This window comes from Kryptolebias marmoratus, linkage group LG3, assembly GCF_001649575.2.
Source record: "Kryptolebias marmoratus isolate JLee-2015 linkage group LG3, ASM164957v2, whole genome shotgun sequence".
Lineage (NCBI taxonomy): Eukaryota > Metazoa > Chordata > Actinopteri > Cyprinodontiformes > Rivulidae > Kryptolebias > Kryptolebias marmoratus.
The window spans coordinates 2,623,790-2,645,161 of NC_051432.1; the positions used below are offsets into that span (position 1 = coordinate 2,623,790).

Genomic DNA, 21,372 nt, shown 5'->3' on the forward strand with positions numbered 1-21,372 from the left:
CCCCAGAAAGTCCCCTCCCAGAAATCTGCATTCCATTTCACACAATCAAACAAGCACACACATAAACAGGTCATGCACGGTGTTTGTTTCTATTAAAATAAAAGCCTCATTGAATGAGTCAAACTGCGGTTTGGTGACAATTTTTCAGTGGAAAAACTGTAAAAAATAGGGAATCTTACGAGCAAATGTCCCCAAATGTGTAAAAATGTGCTTTTAAATGAAAGCTCACTCAAACCTCTTCGCCTACTGAAACATCTGACACAAGAAGAAGCAGCGACCCTGCCATCTGTCCGAATCTGTCTACTTTGTGCTGACCTCTGCTGACTGTGATCTCTTTGTGCAGCCGTGTCAACCCGCCGCATGCAACTGCAGCTCCACCAAGCAGCTTGTTTTTCCCTACAGGCTGCCATCCTCGAAGAAAAAGACACAAAGACTATTGTATCGCTGCAAACAATGGGGGGGGGGTTAAACAGACAGTTACGGGCAAGTGCACGCTGAAACACACACACACACACACACACAACTGTGATTTAAAGGCATCCATGACAACCAAGTGAAGCAGACCTCCGATGACCTGCTAGCTGCCAAGCACACACACACACAAACACACACACACACACACACACACAAACACACACACACACGGCCTGTGCCATGACTTATATGGGAAAGCCGAAAACATTGTTGATAAATCACTGTCAGCTATTCAACACAAACACACATATTAGAACTACGGGAAGGTATGTTTTTCTGGCAGTGTGTGAGTGTGTTTGACGCACGGTGAAACTGTTTAACTCAGCTTGATCTGTCACAGGTGCTTTCTCCGACTGTCTGTGTGTGCTGAGCAGAGGGGAAAAAAAGAGAAAGATTATGTGTCTGAGACGGAGAAAAAAACAAAAACTTTGAATCCATTTATATTCAGTTCTTTTTTTTTTTGTTATAACCCTTTAAAGTCTCCCCCATCGAAGGCTCTAATAGTTTACAACACAATTAACAACCGCGAACACTTCATTCCTCAGCAGCCGGCTCCAGCTGGTTGCAGTTCACTCAGATGACGACAGAACTCGCGGGAGGTGGGGGGGCGCTCTGATCTGCACCAACAGGCTGCCGTACTGAGGTGTAACTTCATCCAGCCATTAATCATCTCTAGCTGTGAGCATTAAGGAGCTCACTGCGCTCACGCTCGTGCTTGGTGGTCCTGTCGGCGAGCAGGGCGACTGTTGCCAGAGAAGTTTGGGGGTTTTTTGCCAGGATTTTCACCTTGAATCAAACGCTGAGCGGCTGCGTGCACAAAAGCCTCCTTCTCTTTTATGTCACACACAATCAGAGAGTATCTTTGTTTTGTTTTTGTTTTTTGTTTCATTGTTCTTGTTGATGCTGTTAAAGCCCTATCAGCTACGAGATTTGGAGAGGCTGTAACAAACTGTGCCAGGCCTTTCATTTTTTTTAAGTACAATCAGATTTGGGTAATTGTAGAGTAATCTACTAACACATGCTGCACTAGCTTTGAGATTTATTTTGAAGTCTTTTTTTTTCTGGAAGTACAAAAAACCAAGCAATGTATAAAGTTTTTTTATATATTTAAGAACCAGCCCAAGGCACAGAACGGGAATATTCTTTTTTTTTTCTCCTAAAATCACTTCCTTTCTTACTTGTTTCTTGCTTTCTCTCTGGTCCGCATTATATATTTGTTCTGGCAGGAAGCACTTGCCTCTCTCATGGTAACCTGCTGCCACGCAGAGGTGCTGAGGTCATCAGGGCTCAACAGCAACACTGGACCCGTTCTCGAGATCAGGGCTCACGTAAACAGACATTCACAGTGCTTTAACGCAGAAAACCTGCCAATGGCTTCCCATGCACACTCTCCTTATGACTCTGTTACCCTCACCGACAGTGTTTTTCTTCAATGGTCTCTGTTCTTTTTACTGTACAAGCTTTGTTAACAAGCAGGCCCATTCTGCTCTATATACAGTGGAAATGAGTCAGCACAGTTCTTACGAAGTGCTTCGGGTCTGACGACAGCACAACTCTTTTCGATCCACCTTAAAGGGAAACTTTATTGATCGTATAAATCATATCTATTCAAAAGATTTAACAAGTTCTACTTAATGTTAAAAACAATAGACATTGGGTGTTGTGAAAAGTTTGTGAAATTGAGTGGCGTCACATGTGCTAGCCTGACTAGTGGTGCGTTCCATTTGTTCTCTGACGTTGGTATTTATGAGCTTCCAGTAAAAAAAAGAGTTGAATCATCCCCGAAAGTTGGAATTTCACTTTAGAAAGTCGAAGGTCCCTGACAAAACCCCAGCCTCAAAATCCAACATGGCTGCCCTGCACATGTAAAGTAGGGATAGCTGCAGTGATAAACTTTTCATTTTCACAACTGTCACTTTGTGTCCAGTTAAATCAGGCACTCAGATTGTAATAAACTAGATCTATTGAGAAACATTTTGTTGCTAGGAAGAGGTGGAATGCACCCCCTTAGTCAGTGGTATAAAGAGTTCAAGTTTCTGGGAGTCTTGTTCATGAGTGATGGAGTGGGAGATGCACTGACAGAACATGGGCTCGTCTACAGGAGTAAGAGTGTTGCTATGGTCTGTCGTGGTGAAGGAGCTGAACTAAAAGGCAAAAATCTCAATTAACTGGTCCTTACATATGTACATAGGTTTGTTGGTACCCTTCCACATTTACCAAAAAACAACTGATGTAACTAAAGCCAAAAAGCTCCAGTTTTGTCTCATCAGTCCCAGACAATTTGGGGGTTTATCAGCATGTATTTTGATTTTCTGTCTGATGTCTTTATGTTTTTCTTTCAACAGTGGCACCTTTCATTGAGCCTATTATGATTCAAAATGTCACAAATGGTGCGATCACAAAGTGATGTACCTTAACCCTGGAGTTCAGCTTGAATGGTTCTGGATGGTTTCCTTGGCTCTTTTTCTATCTGTCTGATCAACCTGGGGTTGCATTTCTTCTTGCGTTCACGTCCTGGGAGGCTGGCTCCAGTCCCATGAACCTTATAACATGAAGCTGCTTGGAGATGGTCTTGGAGCTTTTACCTTCAACATGGATATCTATAATCTTCTTTCTGAGATCTTGAAACAACTCTGCTTTCTCTGCTCCATTTTCAGTGTGATGCCACAACGATACCAAACTCCCCACCGGCTGGATGTTCCTGTAACCCTCCTGAAGCCCTCAAAAGAGAGAGAGATAGAGAGAGGTAGAGAAGCCCTTGTAATTTTGTCTCAATTTGCTCAGAATGAGACACTATTTCTCCAAACTGTGGTCGTTCAATAAGCTATCTACAACCTTCAAGATAGTAATCAAGCATAACTTTTCTACAGAACCTCACCTTAAAAGATCTAAACTATAGCTTCAATTTTTCCAAGAGACTTTCTAGGTATAAAGCATCCAAAGTGTTATTCTAAATTTTTGCATTTAGTGAAGCAAAAAGTAAAATTGTGCTGGGATAAAAAGGCCAGACGGTGTCTTCCCTGATTAGCCTCTGTCGCCTCTGTGTTAATGGATCTATTCAGTGGTGTAACTCACGATACACCGGAGAGACAGGCATGGTGTGATTCATGCAGCTCATGAGCCGTACACTGGAGCGTCTTGTGTTTAATGCGTGAACACAAGCTCATTTTGTCTGGTGTGGGTTTTAATTACCCCTAATCATTTGGTTCCCTTGAACTAAACCTTTCCATGCCACATAAACACCCCACCCCCACCCCCCCACCCTTCACCCTCACTCTTACTCTTTCTCACACACACGCTTGGTTAAACTGCATTTCATGCCAAACCCACAATACACAGAGATCCTCCCTCGGCTAAGATGAGCTTTCACTACAGCATCAAGTCACCAGTTAATTCATTAACAGACGCCTCCACAGGCGCTGAAAAGCTGCTCACATCCTTGACAAAATTACTGTTTGCATAACCACTCACACACACACTCAGGAACAAATAAGCTTTGTGACATGAAGCCCAACATGTTCTGATTAGCAAACACTAATATATTAACAAGTAAATATCAGTAAAAGGAGGCAAGTATCAGCAGAGAGGACCATGTTGTTACCCATAGGCCCATTTTAACTATGTTACCCTGAAACCTTTCCCCCTGGAACCTAAATACCCTGAACCTTCAATATTTACTTCAGCCCTGGTCAGGTGAACTTCCACCAAGTTTTGAGGTTCAGGATAGCTTAGGGAAATAATACACTGATGTGTATCACTCCTCCTCAACACTGTGCTGCTGAGGTTCTGTAGCTGCTGGTCAGGACAGCAGATTAGCTCCAGAATGAAGCAGGAAAACAGTAAAATCAGACAAAAAAAAAACATTAAATCGGAGTTTGTTTGTTTTATATGATTCAAAACCTACTGTAAGTAAAATCTCATTACGCTTTGTGGAGAAGTGTAACTGCAACAGATTTTAAATGAAATACGGTGACACAAACTTCCATGTTCAGTGAAGAGGGGGCTCCGGTCAGTAAAAAACAGAGGTATTTTTACAGCAATGAAGCTTTAACCTCCGATTCTTTCCCAGAACCTATACTCTAAAACAGAAGTAAAGCACAAAACTTCAAGGAAATGCGTCACGATCAGATATAAAAATAAATAAATAAATAAAACTGTTGCGACAGAACCCCGATCTCACACACACACAAACACAGATTGGCAGCTGCCTCAGTTTTTTTTTTTATGCACATTTCTTCAGACTGTATCTGGGACCAATAAGAAAAGCTTAGTTCCCACCCATACAAAGTTCCTCTACAGAGTTCAGGGTAGAGGTCCCATTTTTTAGAAATCAGGGCAATCAATAGCCGATATTCAAATGCCCTTTTATGTATGTTATATTAACAAAAATATAGCATATATGATTACCTTCAAAAAACCTTTGTTTCACAAGACTTTGAAAAACTTGGACACTACAGTATGTACACGTGTATACAATGCAAAATCAGCTGACCTGAGACTGGAGATCATGACCAAGTTAGACAAGTATGACCTGCACCTCTTGTCACCAAATGATTCATTGGTCTAGCTCTACTAACTAGCTCTACTGGCACCATCACAGAGACCATGTCGCCACATCTGTTATGAGCACTGTTCTGCATAGGCCTGAACCCCCTCTGCCCCTCTGCCCCTCTGACCACAGATACCAGTTCTAAAGTAGAGACATCAAGCTGTATGTTAAACTGAGCAAGGCATCCACTCAATGATCCACCTCACCAGAACTAGCCACAACTAAGCACCTACTGTATCTACTTATATCCTACCTAAGTCCTAAAGAGTCAGCTGAATGGTAAGAACAATGTATGCCTATGAACGGTTATGCCCTGCCAGTCATTGTGGTTGGCAAGCTACAGAATAAGGCTGTGGCGATAGATGATGATCCCAAGTGACTGTAACATCACGACAGAGGAGCATGAGAAGCTGGAGAAATACTAAGGGCTGAAAGAGGAAATGGAGAAGTTATGGATATTCAAGGCCTCAGTGGTACCAGTGTTCATTGGAGCACTCAGGGATGTGACCCCCGAACATGGAGAGCAGCTCCAGCAGGAACAAGCTCAGAGACCTCTGAGGTCTCTGAGTTTAAGGCTTCCCATATCTTCCCTGGTAATTTGTTTTGGCCCAGGCTCCTGCACTCAAAATGAAGGGGGGGAAAAAAAAAAACAACTTGTAAAAAATTACTGTAGCTCCTGAAAAAGGAGTCAGCAATGAAAATGTGGCTTTGGTGTCTGATCCTGGGAGCAAACGTGATAACGATCTTGTTGAGTACTGACAACATCTGTTTGTATGGGTGTCAGCTTCCCTCTCCTTTGTTTTTTGTTTTTTTAGCAGATTTTAGCACTTTTTAACGATGCTTAGGAATCGTCCTGGTTATGTCTAATCACTTGTTTAGGAACTTCTTTGTGCATTTAACTTGTTGCATCTAAGCTGACTTGTTATGTATGGGCTCTCAGCTTAGTATAGGAGGACATCTTCCAGAAAAAAAAAATCTAACTGAAGATTTCATTGCTGTTAAAAAAACAAACCATCCTTGCTCTAGTGGTTAAAAAAGCATTCTTCCAATGGGTAAAAGTCTTCAGTTCTCTTTTGACAATGTAACTGACAGCATTAAAAACGTGCTGCCGAAGTGTGTGCACGTTAGTAATGATGATAATAATAATGGCGACCAAGCTGCAGACATGCTTGGATGTTGTAGTAAAACAGTCATGGTAAATTGGAGCTGCCGTGAGGGTGACAGGAAGAAGTGAGCGCAGGCCAGAAGCCAAAAGAGTAATGCAATATGACTTTCTTTCACAGGCAATATGGCTTCCTACCAAACTGTTTTTCAAAAAAACAAGACTGAGGCCACATTTGTGATGCGCGCACAGACGTCGGCTTGAAACGCAGGCTCGCGCTGCAAGCAGAATCTGCGTTTAATTATGCGCCGTAGCCAAAGCAATGAAACAAAACCACAGCCGCAGAGCTGCTCACTTTGCCCAAAGGACACTGAGCTGAACAACAGATCCATAAGCTGGGAAACCTCACGGTGGATTTTTGCTCTTTCTGACATCCGAACGCATTCCATCACCTCGAGCAGTGCGGCCTGAGCTATGTCAAGAGCAAAATAAAAGGTTGGAATTAAAAAAACAAACAAAAAAAATCTAATACTGGACATCATGCAGAAAACTTTGAAAATACTTTGTCACAGATGTACGTGTGCGATGGCAGCTTCCCCTGCACTTCTCCTCCAACACAAACACACACACATATTCTATCAAAGCTTTTTATTATTATTTTTTTTTTAATATAAACTAATTCCCCCTCCTTCAAAAAGGCCTGTCAGAATTTATTATCTGAACAAAACTGGAATTCAGTCCAAACTGAACGGCTTCTTGAACAGGCTGCATGACAAGCAACAACAAGCTCCAAGATTCCAGCCCAGAGGAGCCGCTGCCAAACTCTGACGGTAATAGTTTCAAGATCTCCCGTGCTCTGACAGACTCAACAGGATCTACATTATTTGTCACAGCTAGAGCTTCCATTTGAGGCAAAAATGTCAGCAAGTGGGAAAGCTCTCACTCCTGGTGTTTGTGTTGACTCGAGAGAAGCGGTTTAACGGAACAGTTCATCTTAAAGTGGGGTTTCATGGAAAGGTTATGAACATAATATCTTACCTGTTGTAGACAGCTATTATATCCAAACCATTCCTCAGTTTGAAGAAACAGATTTTAATTGTGACAAGCTGGTCCGAGAAGGCCCGAGACCATAGTAGATTGCTGCCCTCTTAAAACAACTCCAATCTCCAACGTTTTACTGCGGATCGTTCAAACTGCCGCCAGTCTTGAATTAAATGGTTATTTGCACAGAGTTTGACAGCTAGTTGCAAGCGCAAATCGAGGCAGCAGCAGGTTGCAGCACTCCCTGCGGGATTACCGTAATATTTCTGCCAGAATACATGTGTAAAACAAAACCGATGGCAGAGTGAAGGCTTATAAACAGTGTCCGATTTGGCCGACTGTCCACTCTGACAAGCTATAATTAACTCATCCACACAGTCCGAATGGACCCACTTCCAAAGCAGATTTTGCCATCTTAAAAATCTCCAACCTTCAAACTTTCGTAGCGGTTCATATAAATGCTCTTACATTAACTTTTACCCCGCTGTTTTAAATATTAAGTTAATCACGCAGGAAGTCGCTACACTTTGCTGCTGCTGCTATTCACATTTGCGACTAACCACAGAGATCTTTGTAAATCACGTACATCGTGTGAAATTGAGGGCAGTAGAAAAGTCTATGAAACGGCATTTGTGTGAAGGGCTTTGTCGTTTTTGAGATCAGAGTTGTGTTAACACATTTGAGCTATCTGTCAGAATTAAACTCTACTTCTCCGAACTGAGGTCATTTAAAGAAATATCTACAGCAGGTAAGATGTTAATCTACCACCGTTTTACATAACCCCATCACAATCCAGATATATAATGATATGATTCTGAGGTGAAAATCTTGCTTAAAGCCAAAAGAATAGATCTTTTTCATTTCTGTATTTTTGTTTTATTTAAAACCTCCAGGATCACATTTAGGCCCATGATGTAAAGACCTTTTTCACATACAGGGACACACACTTCCAGTTGACTGGCACATGTGTTGGCAATTCAGAGCTACGCTGCTGGGGGTTTTCGGTGTTACAGCCCCTCCACCACACCGTGTGCACCTCCTCGGGCTGCCTTTTTTAGTGTTTAGTTCCAGCACTTGATGTAGCACACCGTCAAGCCTTGCTTACAGCACGAGCTGGCCCGGCAACCGCGCTCCTGTCCAGTTTGAGAGATACCGCAGGACTCTGAATCTAAAACAGAAGGCCGAGCTCGGTGTTTGGACCATGTGCGACTTGTTTCTGCGCCGGTTTACAAAACCAGTCATAAACACTGATAAGAACTCATGGAAACAGGTTCTCGAACTGGGAGAGAAGCCAACCCCCACATTTGAAGTGAAAACCTGAAGAGTGTGTGTGTGTGTGTGTGTGTGCAAGGAAAGCAGCAAAGGTGAGGTTAGTAAGACGGTGCAAAGTGCACAGCTACTTTAGTCGGTTTATTCCCAGCTTTGTTTGCTGGGAGCGAGTCCTGCCGCCGCCTTTGAAGATGAAGGATGCCGATCCGTAAAGGAGCACGACGGTGAGCTGCTTAAACTTCAACCAGAGCTTCAGCGTGATCGGCTCCAAAAAAAACAAACAAACAAAAAAAATACATCAAGGAAACACCTAAGGACAGCTGTCCAACTCGTTTAAACAAACGTGAAGCTGCACTTGTGCGCGAAGCTGTTTAACATTAGATGCCTGTGAGTGAGACGAAAACAAACAACAACACAGACACCGGTAAACGAGATACAGCTGACAGCTTTATTGCATTCTGGTTCATTTAGGTCACAGGTTGTGTGTTATTGTGAAATTGGTGTGGGATTTTATCTGTATGATTGTAGAAAGATATTCCTGTTTCTGCTCTCTTTGAACTTTTGAAAAGCCCTTAAACAGGTCGCTGCTGAGCTCAGGGGTCTGCAACCTACGGCTCTGGAGCCACACGGGGCTCCTCAGACCCTCTGAACTGGCTCCTTGCGACTTTGACTAAAAGCAATATGTTTTTAAGTAGAAATTAGAAGACATACAAGTTGTGCATTCCATCATTTTAGTACCTGAATTAATTAAAAGCAGTCAGGTTTTTACGAAAACGTGTTTAAAATTCATTGACCAATTTTACTGTTATGGTCATAATTTATTAACTTGTTCTGTATTTTGGCTATGCAGCTTTATGACAGTACAGCTGTTCTCAAAATCTGCAAACACAACAACAACAAAAAAAATCAAACTGTATGCAAGTAATTTATTCAGCCAATCAGATGCAGCCGTGCTATCCTAAATACCTCCACTGAATTAGATGACAGCAGCTGAGATGCTAAGGCATATGGAAACTGTTTCTATAACAGAAAAGGGTGACGTAAGTTTCCTGCAACAGGTCGCGATATTCAACACTTTTATCACCGTTGCCGTAACTGAGTGTGCCTCAGCTTCAGCTCAGAGCACACAGACACTTCATAAAACATGGAACTCAGGGATGACAGGCGAACACAATAAAGCCCTCTGTCATGCAACATCATTCACTGCCCTGATCGAAACAGAATTTCTTCTTCTCCTCAACACTTGCTGCAGATGACCTCCGCGAGAACACACACTTTTCCACGCAGAAAACCCGAAGCGTGCACTAAACGGCGCTCTTTTATGGCTCCACTGCAAGATGCACAACTTATTTGTGCGCTTGACTAAATCAAAAACAAATATTAAGGTCTTACTTTGTTTTTAATAAACATAACAGCCCATGTGTATTGCAATGGGAAATAGTGATACTTAATAAAATTATTGCTATTGAACCTTTTCTTAATACCATTCAGGCCTTCCACAAACTGACAGCATCTCTTCTAAGACACTAACATGTAACAGAATAGATTTAAATATCAACAAGTTAATAAGGTGTTAGAAAAGATTTTCCTTCAGGCTGAACATGGAGAAGCAGACTCAGCTGAACAACAAGTCCTGGAAACATCCCTCTACTGCAACTCAGTGTTGTTTCTTAAGCCAACAAACACCAACGAAAGCTGCTCGTTTCTCTGCTGCCACTGCTGCAACAACGCCCGACAACCCCTGAGGTGAGACTGAAACGGGTCCCCCGACATGCCGAGGCTTCTGGTTGGTTACCCCATGGCGTCAGAAGCCTGTGCTTCGCTGCAGAGAGTCAATACGCCAAATGGGTGGAGATGAAGAGGAGCACCTCTGAAATCTGGACGAGGTAATCAGGAAAGTGCATTAAGGCAGGGCCCAACCTCTGCATCTTTAAAGAAGCTGTTTTTTTCAGTTTTTGTTTGAGGGGGTTTTGATCATTTTGGTAAAAACTGAAGCGCTTCAATCCACTGCACACACAAACACTTAATAAGACTTAAAACCCAGACTACAGAGACCAGAATAAACCCCTCTTCTTATGCAATATCATTCACTGTCCTTATAGAAGCAGGATTTCGCCTTCTCTTCGATATCTGATGTTAATGGCCCACACTGATCCACGCAGTGTGTTTGCTCTGCAGAAAGTGTGCTACTTGTATGCTAGTCTAATAAGAAATAAATATTAATATCTAATTTCATTTTAAGTGCATAAAACAGCATTTTCCTCTTATTAAGACAGTAAACTCAAAACATATAAAAACTACAAATATCCTTTAGCCAGAAATGTGAATATTGTCTAAGATTTTGTATTTCCACTAAAGTAATCTTTAGTTATTAGTGCTTTGTAATATATTTTGTATTAAAAAAAAATAATTAGGATGGTATAAAGCAGCTTTGCTGGTGCTTAAAAGGGATTTTCCACCTCCTATATTAGAACACGCAGGCTGCATTTGCCTTTTTTGACTCAAAGTGATCCGGAGTTTGTGTTTTCTCCGGCTGCCTCTTGTCGGTGCCTCTGCAGGTTCAGCCTCAGGAGGGGATGACCCCGGCGAAAAGAAACCCCCTTCAAAGCAGCTGCCGTGCTGCAGAAGTGGACGCGTCCCGCAGCTGTCAAGCAACATGGAGCCGTTTCCCTGCGCAGGCCTGCAGCTGGACAGGCACACGAAGGCTCGAAAGTTTGTCTTTCAGTGGTTGCAGGAGTCACACTGAAACCTTCACTCCTCGTGTCTGCCATCAGCAGACACCTTTCTGCTCCTTCGCTGCGCGGCTCATCAAATATCAGATCACAGCAACTATTTTTTTTTTTAAATATATTTTTCAACACTTTTCTGTCCGAATGCTCAAGTAAAATAAACTGACAGCGAGCCATTCCAATTTCCACACAAATGACCCAAAAGGCAGCAGGTTTTTCGAAAACGAGACACCTTTTCTAATCAAGTTTATCACTTTGGTCATCAGTCTGTTTGACACTTCTGCCTTGTTTTTTACCTTGAATCTCAAATGCAAAACCGAAACGCTGACGACCCAGAGTTATCTCTAATGTCAGCCTCACATCTTTCTGCACAAGGAAGAAGAAATTACAGCTGCTCAGACTACAGGAACTTTCACTCAGATGTTGCAGCTCTCACCACACAGAACCTAAGATCACAGAGATCTGATTTTTTTTTTTACCCGTTTGTTCAAAGTAAAATTTTTTACTGTTGTGAAACATATTTACAAGCTCCAGCCCTTAAGGTTTAGCCTTATTTCACTTTCTCTTATTTTGCCTGACAAACAGACAAAGTCAAGGAATTTTGGCACATTATGCTCCAATCTTTATTTCTTCTGAAGCAGAATGCATAAAAAAAAACCTTCTTAAAACAACAAATATTTTTATAATGACAGTTTTATTATAATCATTTTTTTCTTATTATATCTACACTTTTTTAACTTGTATTACTTGACTTATTTGTATGGTTTTAGGTCAAAAATAATAAGCAAAAATCATCTCTAAAATATAAAAGCTGAAGTGACTTTTATTTTTACATTTATCAAATAAATTGTGAGGCTTTAAAACCTGCACTAACTAAATTATTATTATTATTATTATTATTATTATTATTATTATTATTATTATTATTATTATTATTATTATTATTATGTGAAATTGGCCAAATAAGGTTGGAGGATCATATCTCTAAAGTGAATCACATAAACTGATTTTGCACATCTGCTGCAACCCTCATTTGCCAATTTTTTTTTTTGTTGTTGTTGTTTATTTTAGTGAGCCAGTGAATTTTATCAAGTCCTGCTGAAAAAAATGGTTAAAATTAAGCCTGGCAGAGCAAATCTACCCCATAAAGAAAAATGGAATGAAGAAATTTAAAAACAAAACTATTTTTAAATGGTTTGAAAACCTCTTTAAAGTTCAAATGTTAACATTTCCAGTCTAAGCTTTGGTTTATTTAAAAGTCTTTTCTTGCCCATCTTTAGCTGAAACGAGTCAAATTTGTTGTGTTTTTCAGCTCAGACAAACCAATAAAGATTCAAATTAAAACTGTTTTTTAAAGCAGGTGCATCCTGATGCAGCTGCCATTTTTTAGCAGTGGCTTAAGTGTTATAAGTGTCATTCTGCATTCGAAACAAGATGTACTTAAAATGACTGGAAGGCCACTGAGTGCCGTCAGTGCAGCTGTCTACAGCTGATGAGGAGGATGATGGTGAAGATGATGTTCACATCTGCACAAACACCACGGGCTGTCAGGTGGAAAAGGTTTTATTATTTCAAAGTTATTTAAATTGTTCTAATAAATTATTCAAATACAGACTCACACACACACTAATGCTTAGGAAAACACCACCTCCCACAAGATGAATTCAATTTTTTTTAACTAAATATTTAATTTTGGGGGGGTTGCATGAACTGATTTATTTCGATGTTCTATTTGACAAAGTGATGCAGATTTAAATAAGTGAAAATCTTAATTTTTTATTTTTTTTAAACTACTGCCATATAATTACTTGAGAGCCATATAACAATTGGTACAGGCATCACTGGATTTGCAGGTTTCTGCTGTTAGCAAAACTTTTACACTTCAGGAGCAAAACACCAGATTCACACATCTACAGTATAGGCACAATGTCAGGCTCAGGGTTCGTGACGTGATGTCACTTCCTGTCATTTCAAAGCCTTTTCCATTGACCACTAGATGGACCAGCTGGTTAAACACCCACCAGGTGTGTAAACATGGGATTAATTGAAAACACACCAATCAGGTGAGAAAGCATGAATGCAAATGAGGATGTCTTTTGTGTCAGGCTGGTGAGAGCCTGAGCCCTGATCCAGCCTTCAGAATTTTAAAGTTTTAAAGTTTAGTTATTTTCTCCTCCATATTGGATATAGCAGATTGTTGTTGTTTTGAGTTTATGCTAAGAAATCTGTCTTTCCACCAGTCTGCATTAGTGGTCCTGTGTGGAGTTGGATGAATTTGTGCTTTCTTTGTAGACCTCATTGTCTTATGAGCACATCAGTGTGTAAATTGATCAAAAATAAAAAGAGAAAGAGAGAGAATTAGATTATGAACACTATGTGTTTGATGTGTGGTAATAAATTCGTTTTCATATTTTTTGTTTCTAATATATGGAGCAAAGAGAAAAAATGATTTTGCAAAAAATCTGGAGTGTTTTGCTGATTGGGAGGAAAACTGTTTTCAAAATTGTGCAATTAAAACGTAATACAGAGCTCATTTAAAGGCTTTGAAAATTTAAACCAAAATGTAGCCAGTTGTAGCTGAATTTACCTCATTAATTTCATTATTATTATTATTATTATTATTATTATTATTATTATTATTATTATTATTAGACCATTTAAAAAAATATACCAAGTGTCATAGCAGACTTTATGTAAAGATCACATGATGAGAACCACCATCCTGCCTCATATAGCAGCATCAGTGTGTGTTGGACCGGACCCAGACCCGGACCCGGACCGGACCCGGAGCGGGACTTACCCACGCACTCGTTGGCCTCCCGGGCCGTGGCCCTCTGCCACGGCCGGTCGTAGTGGAACGGCTTGCACCTGTCGCACTCCGGGCCGGCCGTGTTGTGCTTGCAGTCGCACACCAGGCTGCCCTCGCGGTCCTTCACGCAGCGGCTCGCGTGCCCGTTGCACTTGCACCTCCCGCCCACCTGCAGGTCCGACACGGCGTAGAAGTAGGAGTCGCGCGCCAGCTCCGAGTCGTCCTCGTTCTCGTCGCCGAGCGTGTGCAGGCGGCTGAAGACCACCTTGACGTCGGTGGCCGTGACCCAGTCCTGCAGCACCGGCGAGTTGTCAAAGTCGTGCGCCGACGGGCGGCCGTCCAGCGTGCTGAAGGCGATGAGGCCGCCGCTCGGCGGGTGCATGTCGGTGTGGGAGTCCGTGCACACGGCCTCCTGCTCGTTCTGCTTCGTTATCACGGCCCGGTTCGGCTTGTTGTACGTCTTCCTGCACTGGGTCGAGTAGAACTGGAAGGGCACCCAGGTCTTCCCGTAGTCCATGGACTTGTAGATGACCATGGACTCGGGTCTCGGGGAGCAGAACTGCAGGCTCACGTAGGTCACCTCGAACTTCTTGCCCAGGGACAGGGTCAGGGTGACGTTCAGCGGGAACTGGACGAAGTTCTCCGACTGCCAGCAGGTCAGGTTGTGCGGGTTGTTCAGGTCCGTCAGGTAGGCGGGCGGGTGGTACTTCCTGGGGTCGGACGCGTCGCAGGTGTGACAGGTCCTGGTCCGCTCGGCGCCCTTCTCGGCGGAGCTCAGCACGCAGTAGCGGCTCGCGGTCTTGTGGCCGCACGTGCTGGACGCCCTCACCTCCTTCCCGAAGGCGGCGTTCACGAAGTCCGGGATGCAGCGGCGCGCGGTGCCGGGCTCGTCGTAGCAGGGGTCCGGGGGGGAGGTCTGCGCCGCGAACAGGCTCATCCCGTAGCCTCCGCCGCCGCCGCCGCCGCCGCCGCCGCCCAGCGCGCTCCGGAACCACAGGGAGGCGGCGAGAAGAAGCACGTCCACAGCCCTCATCATGGGTCAGGAGGGGGTCCCAAAGTGTGTCCTGCGGGATGGAGGGGAGGGGGGGTAGATTTGGAAATCAGGTGGACAACCTTCTACAATCACCCAGGAAAGTCGGTTTCATTAAAGCTCCACTTACCTGGAAATAACTCAAAAGAAGAAGAAGAAATATAAAAAAAAATAGGTGTCAGGGATGGAAGGTAAGCTGAAAGTCCTCCGGTTCTGTTCGGTTCTTCCAGTCTCGTGTGCGTTCAGATAAAGAATAAAAAAAAACAGGAGCTGCTGGACTTCAGGGTGTCCTTAAAGCAAGTCCCACTCCTCCTGCCGCTCTTTTTAAAAAAAAAGGAAAACCCTCTCTCTCTCCCCCTGCTGCTCTTTCTTTCACTCTCGGATGTTGCCTGGCGTTGCATGAGGTCAGCTCATCCCGGGGTGTGTGTGTGTGTGTGTGTGTGTGTGTGTGTGTGGAGCAACTTGGGTTGGGGTAGGTGGGGTGAAGACACCAGGCCGGACAATCACGTCCTCTGGTGAAGCATCAGTTTGTTTAAATGACTGTTCTGTCTAAAGGACCACCAGAATCCAAGGTGTTTAAAGGCAGAATTACCTGGATAAATGCATATCGCCCGCCGCCTTTGATGCCAGAGTTTTACACTAAGATCATCATGTGTTAAGGAGTAATGCTGTGGCAAATCTCGTGCTATACTGTAAAATGTCACGCTCAGAGTATGTGTTATGAATGACCCTCAGCTACTGCCACAGTAGTTTTGAGCTCAGTATTTGTAAAGCTGACCGAGTTATATTCATTTTTTTATTTGGCTACTGTTGATCAGTTGCAGGGGCCATCTTAAATTGGATTGACTCCGAAAGTTAATCCATTGTAGATCTACATCCAACGATTACTTCCTAAAGGTTGCATTAAAATCCGTCCAGTGGTTTGTGAGATATTTTGCTAACAGACAAAGAAGGTTGATGACAGATAATGCAAAGGTTTTAAACAACTGTCTTGAGCAATGAGTAGTTATGTGTTGTGAACGACTCTCAGCTACAACCACAATTTTAATTTAGCACAATATCTATAAATGTGTCTGAATTGTATCCGTTTATGGGTTTTATAAAATCACTTAGCTGTGGTGGCCATCTTAAATTGAATTGGCTCCAAAAGTTAATCAGTTGTAGAGGCACAATCAGTGACTTTTTCCTAAAGGTTTCATTAAAATCCATTCAGTGGTTCATAAGATATTTTGCTAACAGACAAAGAAGGTTGATGACAGATAATGCAAAAGTTAATAAAGTGGTTGCAACAAAATAAATAAATAAAACGGGTTGTGAAAAAGTAAAATGAGAAGTCAGTTGAGATATAAATCCACCTCAGTGTTTCTTTCTTTTCTTTTCTTGCTGAAACATGAAACAGTTCCCAGGCAGATGCGAGTGCCGGTCCTCTCCTTCCAGCCCTCCTGAGTTGTGTCTTCCTGTGAACCTGCAGCTGCAGACCTGTTGCTTGTCAAAGTAACAGCGCCACCTTGTGTTGGCAGGAGGAACCGAGCAGCGGGTCCAACTGCAGGGCTGTGCTCTGCCTGTGTCCCAGGCGGGGGAGGCACAGCCCTGCTGTGGAGCTGCTGAGGTTCAGTTCACTCTGTGGACTCGGCTTAGTCTGAGTCACTCGCTAAGGTGATCCGAGGTGGTGGATGTTAAGATCCACATTTGCATTATTCAGAACTGTTTATTTTTGCAGTTCCATACAACAATAAACAAATGAACAACGAACAAATGATGGAACAAAACGAATGAACCCAAATGTGAAACGTACAAAATAAATACAAGTTACCCAAAATGCTAACTTACACTCCATACATACCAAAAGTATTCACTCACCCATCCAGATCATTGAATTCAGGTGTTCCAATAACTTCCATAGATACAAGTGTATACAATCAAGCACCTCGGCATGCAGACTGCTTCTTCAAACATTTGGGAAAGAATGGGTCGATCTCAGGAGCTCAGTGAATTCCAGCATAACAAGACATTTTGGACAATTTCATGCTCCCATCTTTGTGGGAACAGTTTGGGGATGGACCCTTCCTGTTCCAACATGACTGAGCACCAGAGCACAAAGCAAGGTCCATAAAGACATGGATGAGGGAGTCTGGTGAGGAAGAACTTGACTGACCTGCACAGAGTCCTGACCTCAACCCAACAGAACACCTTTGGGATGAATTAGAGCAGAGACTGTGAGACAGGCGTTCTGTCCAACATCAGTGTCTGATCTCACAGTTGAGCTTCTGGAAGAATGGTCAAAAATTCTTATAAACACTCCTAAACCTGTGGGAAGCCTTCCCAGAAGAGTTGAAGCTGATATAGCTCCAAAGCAAGGACCATATCATATTAAACCATATGGATTAAGAATGGGAGGTCACTAAAGTTCATATGAGTGTAAAGGGAGATGAGTGAATACATTTGGCAATATAGTGTATATTAAACACATATAAACGTCTGTAAACGTGTATGTAAGACTCGTCTGAACCCGTCTGAAGTGTTTCAGCTGTTATGTACTGTATGTTGAGTCCCCTAATTTATAGTCTTAACAGCAGTCTTTCAGAGGACATGTAGGATCCGGTTTAATTGAGGTTTGCGGGTGAAATCTTCATGCCCTTCCGTTTTTTTTTATGGGCGCAGATTTTTGTTGTATCAAACCGTTCAGAGCCCCGCCATTTCTTTCCTGCTTTTTGAAAACTCTCCATTCACTTTTTCAGTCTGACCTGAAAATTACACCACATGACGAGTCTTAGAAGTCTGCAGTCAAACCCATATGTGTACATCAAAAGGAGTTGGCTTGAAATTTCCCATGATTCCTCTCCATCCACAAGACTTGAGCTCCTAGTCATGGACAGCTTGGGATTTTGGTCAGTTTTCCTTTATTTAGTAAGGAAAAGAACTACCAGGAAATCTTTTTTTTTTATATTTTGCCTAATTACAGTAAATCACATTAAATTATATTGGTCTACCTCTAATTATGATTTAAAGGAATAGTTCAAATCTTTTTAAGTCAGGATCTGTGGTAAAGTTATGGTCAACCACTAGGCCAGTGGCAACCGTTATCCAGCTATCGGCCTATATACAACACAGATTCTTTTTTTTTAGTTTTTAATCATTATGTATTCTGCATTAAACAAAATATACCAATCTTTTAACTTTAATAAATATATATATATATATATATATATATATATATATATATATATATATATAAAAAACAATCCTTAGAACTTGTACACTTAAAACCAATATATAGACAAGTATTCTCACCTAAAAATGTGGGTTACAGTGAGCTGGTGGTAGCAACTTCATTTTTCTTCTTAGTAATTGATTTAATATTTACAGGTTTGGCAGATTGATGGGTTTTTAGCCAATATTAACTAATTAAAATCAGTATTTTACCTGTTATAGATAGCTCTTCGAACCACTTTAGTTTTGTAGAAGTGGAGTTTAAATCTAATTAAACTGATAGAGCTGGTAACTAGTCACCAGGATCAAAGTAAATTGCTTCTATCTTAAAACAAATCTGATCTCAAAAACGTCAGTGCGAACAGTTTTATAAACCTTTACAGCTCCGTCGGTTTTTAGTTATTTCTGCAGAAATCTGATGTTCCTGCAATAAGTGAGCCCAGGCTGCAGGGGAAGTGCTGCAGCTAGCTACTTGTACATAACCACTGAATTCTATGTAAATAACTGTGTCATGTGAAAGCGATGGCAATCTCATGAACCACTTTTTTTTTTTTTTTAGGTTTGAGTTGTTTTAAAACAGCAGCAATCCGCTTTGTTCTTGGCCCCCATTCAGACTAGCTGTTAGCTCATTAATCTGATCTGAATTAAACTCAGATCTACAGTTGGTAAGATGTTGATTGTTCACAAGCGTTACACAGAACCCCACTTCAAACGATCTGAATTCCCTCTAAATATCACTTTAAATCTGTGTATTGATCTGAGTATTCTGAGCCAATCTGTGCTGGTGTGTATAAACTAATAGTCAAACAACAAATACAAATCTGGTTGCCATTTTGCTTTTGATTAGTACAGCTAGTTAGTGTATCTATGGTAAGTTTATGTTAACCTCAAAGTCTGAGCTTTACATGACTTCTTCTTTTGTACTTCTGTATTAAGTGTTAACTTATCTTTGCTTTTTACTGTAAAGCTCCACAAAACAATTGAGTAAAAAATAAACAAATGTAAAAAAAATAAAATTTAATAAAACAAATGACTGGTCTTCAATAAATATGAAATATGGAATTAGGATTTACAGACGTGAAGTCTGATCATTTTATTTCACTTTGTCTGAGTCTTTGTGTACTCATTTAATTTTACTGTTCCAGCTCTGAATTGAGCATATTTTAAAGTTTCATTCATTTCCCAGATTTATTTTTTATTTCATTTTTTAAATTTTCTTTCATTCTTGTTTCACACCTTCAGCATCTTCAGTCAGAGCTGCTTTGTGCTGTTTCTCACTTTTGTTTTTGCTCTTCTCAGAGCATTTCCTCTTACCCTGTTTTAAAAACATAATACTAATAAAACACTGACATATTCATAGATTTACCACATCTGAATGCTGTTCATTCAGCTGTTTCTAGGAAATACAAAAATTAAAAAAAAACTCAAACATGCCCAGCACCAAATTGTTTCCTTTAATGGTTGACCATTCTGATGTCTTAAAAACTTTCATGAGAAAAAAAAAAATCAAGGATAACATTCTAAACATGCAAATGAGTCTGAAATTAAAAGAGACTGTCTCCAGGCATTTATGTAACATGCAAAGTTTACAAAACCTGTAGCATGTCAGCCGATGTGACTCTGACAGAAAACCTCGTCATAACAGGAAGGCAGAGAATCGAAACAATAGAAGGGATTAGGAACTTCCACCAACAGACTGTTTAGAACAATAAATATCATCAAATTATCTCATGATGAGGAATGATGAAGCAGTTTTTTTTTATCTTCAAAAGATTATCTACAATCTTTTGTGAGTGACCCTCAGCTACTGCCTTATTAAACTATAGCTGAATATCGGAAATATTTTGCTAACAGGCAGACAAACAAACACACATACAGGCAAAACAAAAAGCCAAACAGAGACCGTCTTTAACAGGTAAACATAAAACACCAAGGTTCCAGTGGACTGAAGACAAGAAGTCCTGAATAATTGGGTCAAAGTGATATTCAGCAATGAATCGTTAGTTTGCTTTGGTGATGGTTGGATAATAATTTGGCCCAGGTCCAAACAAAGTGAGAAAAGTTGACTGATTAAAAGCAGCAGATTTCCAGTCAGTGACTTCGTGGGGGGCTGTATGTAAAAGCAAACAAAAATGGCAGATGTTACCTCGACGGGAAACATGGACATTTTGGACACGCTTCTCATTCCATCAATGGAAAGTAGGTTTGGCTATAAAATCATTGTTCAGGATGTTAATGGTCAGGCAGTGAAGAATATTCAAATGTCTTTCCAGGAAACACGATGACTCGGTGAGAAACTCATTCAATTCAAATTTTAATATAATTGAAAGGGAATGATGGAATTTTTAAACTAGGGTCAAGTCCTGTTTGTTTACATGGAGGGGGCGGGGCTTAAAGCCTGTGCTGGGGCCAGTCTGTGGGAATCCTGGTCCCCATCTAGATTAAACTTCTGGTTCCTGTTGGTCTCAAAGAATTCTAGTTGTCATAAAGTCAGAGTAGGTGCAATGTTCTAATTACGATTCATTTGTTCTTTATTCAATTTATCTCCTATCTCAATGAATAATTCTATGGTTCCATCCATCCATTATCTGCTGCTTGTTCCGAAGTAGGGGGAGTGGCGGGCCGCTTTAGCAAGGAGGCCAGGTCACAGGAAATCTCTTTCCCTGGCCACCTCTACCAGTTCTTCTGGGAGAATTCCACGGTGTTATCAAGCCAGCCGAGAGACATAGGCTCTCCTGTCCTAGGTCTTCCCCGGGGTCTCCTCCCAGTTGGACATGCCAAGAAAACCTCCCTAGGGGGGCATCCTTACCAGACGGCCAAACCACCCCAACTCTTGACAGAAAAGCAGCAGCCCTACTCCAAGTCCCTCCCAGATAACTGAATCTCTCACCTTATTTCTATGGGAGAGCCCAGCTACTCTGTGGAGAAAAGTCATTTCGACTGCCTGCATCCAAGTTCTTGTTCTTTCGGTCACTACCCAGAGTTTATGACCATAGGTGAGGGTAGGCATGTACAGGTGCTGGTCATAAAATTAGAATATCATGAAAAAGTAGATTGATTTCAGTAATTCCATTTAAAAAGTGAAACTTGTATATTATATTCATACATTACATACAAACTCATATATTTCAAATGTTTATTTCGTTTAATTTTGATGAT

At 41.5% G+C, this 21,372-nt stretch overlaps 1 protein-coding gene across 1 annotated transcript in view; it reads right to left on the minus strand.

Moving 5' to 3' along the window:
• The window catches only part of ntn1a (netrin 1a), an 88,163-nt gene extending 72,735 nt beyond the window's left edge, over positions 1–15,428 (minus strand). The window contains exons 1-2 of the mRNA XM_017427723.2: positions 15,134–15,428; positions 13,965–15,037 (exon numbers count right to left, since the gene is read on the minus strand). Of these exons, the coding sequence (XP_017283212.1) occupies positions 13,965–15,009 (1,045 nt within the window). The 5' untranslated portion in view covers positions 15,010–15,037; positions 15,134–15,428. The remainder of the gene's footprint in view (positions 1–13,964; positions 15,038–15,133) is intronic.
• Positions 15,429–21,372: the final 5,944 nt, after the last annotated feature.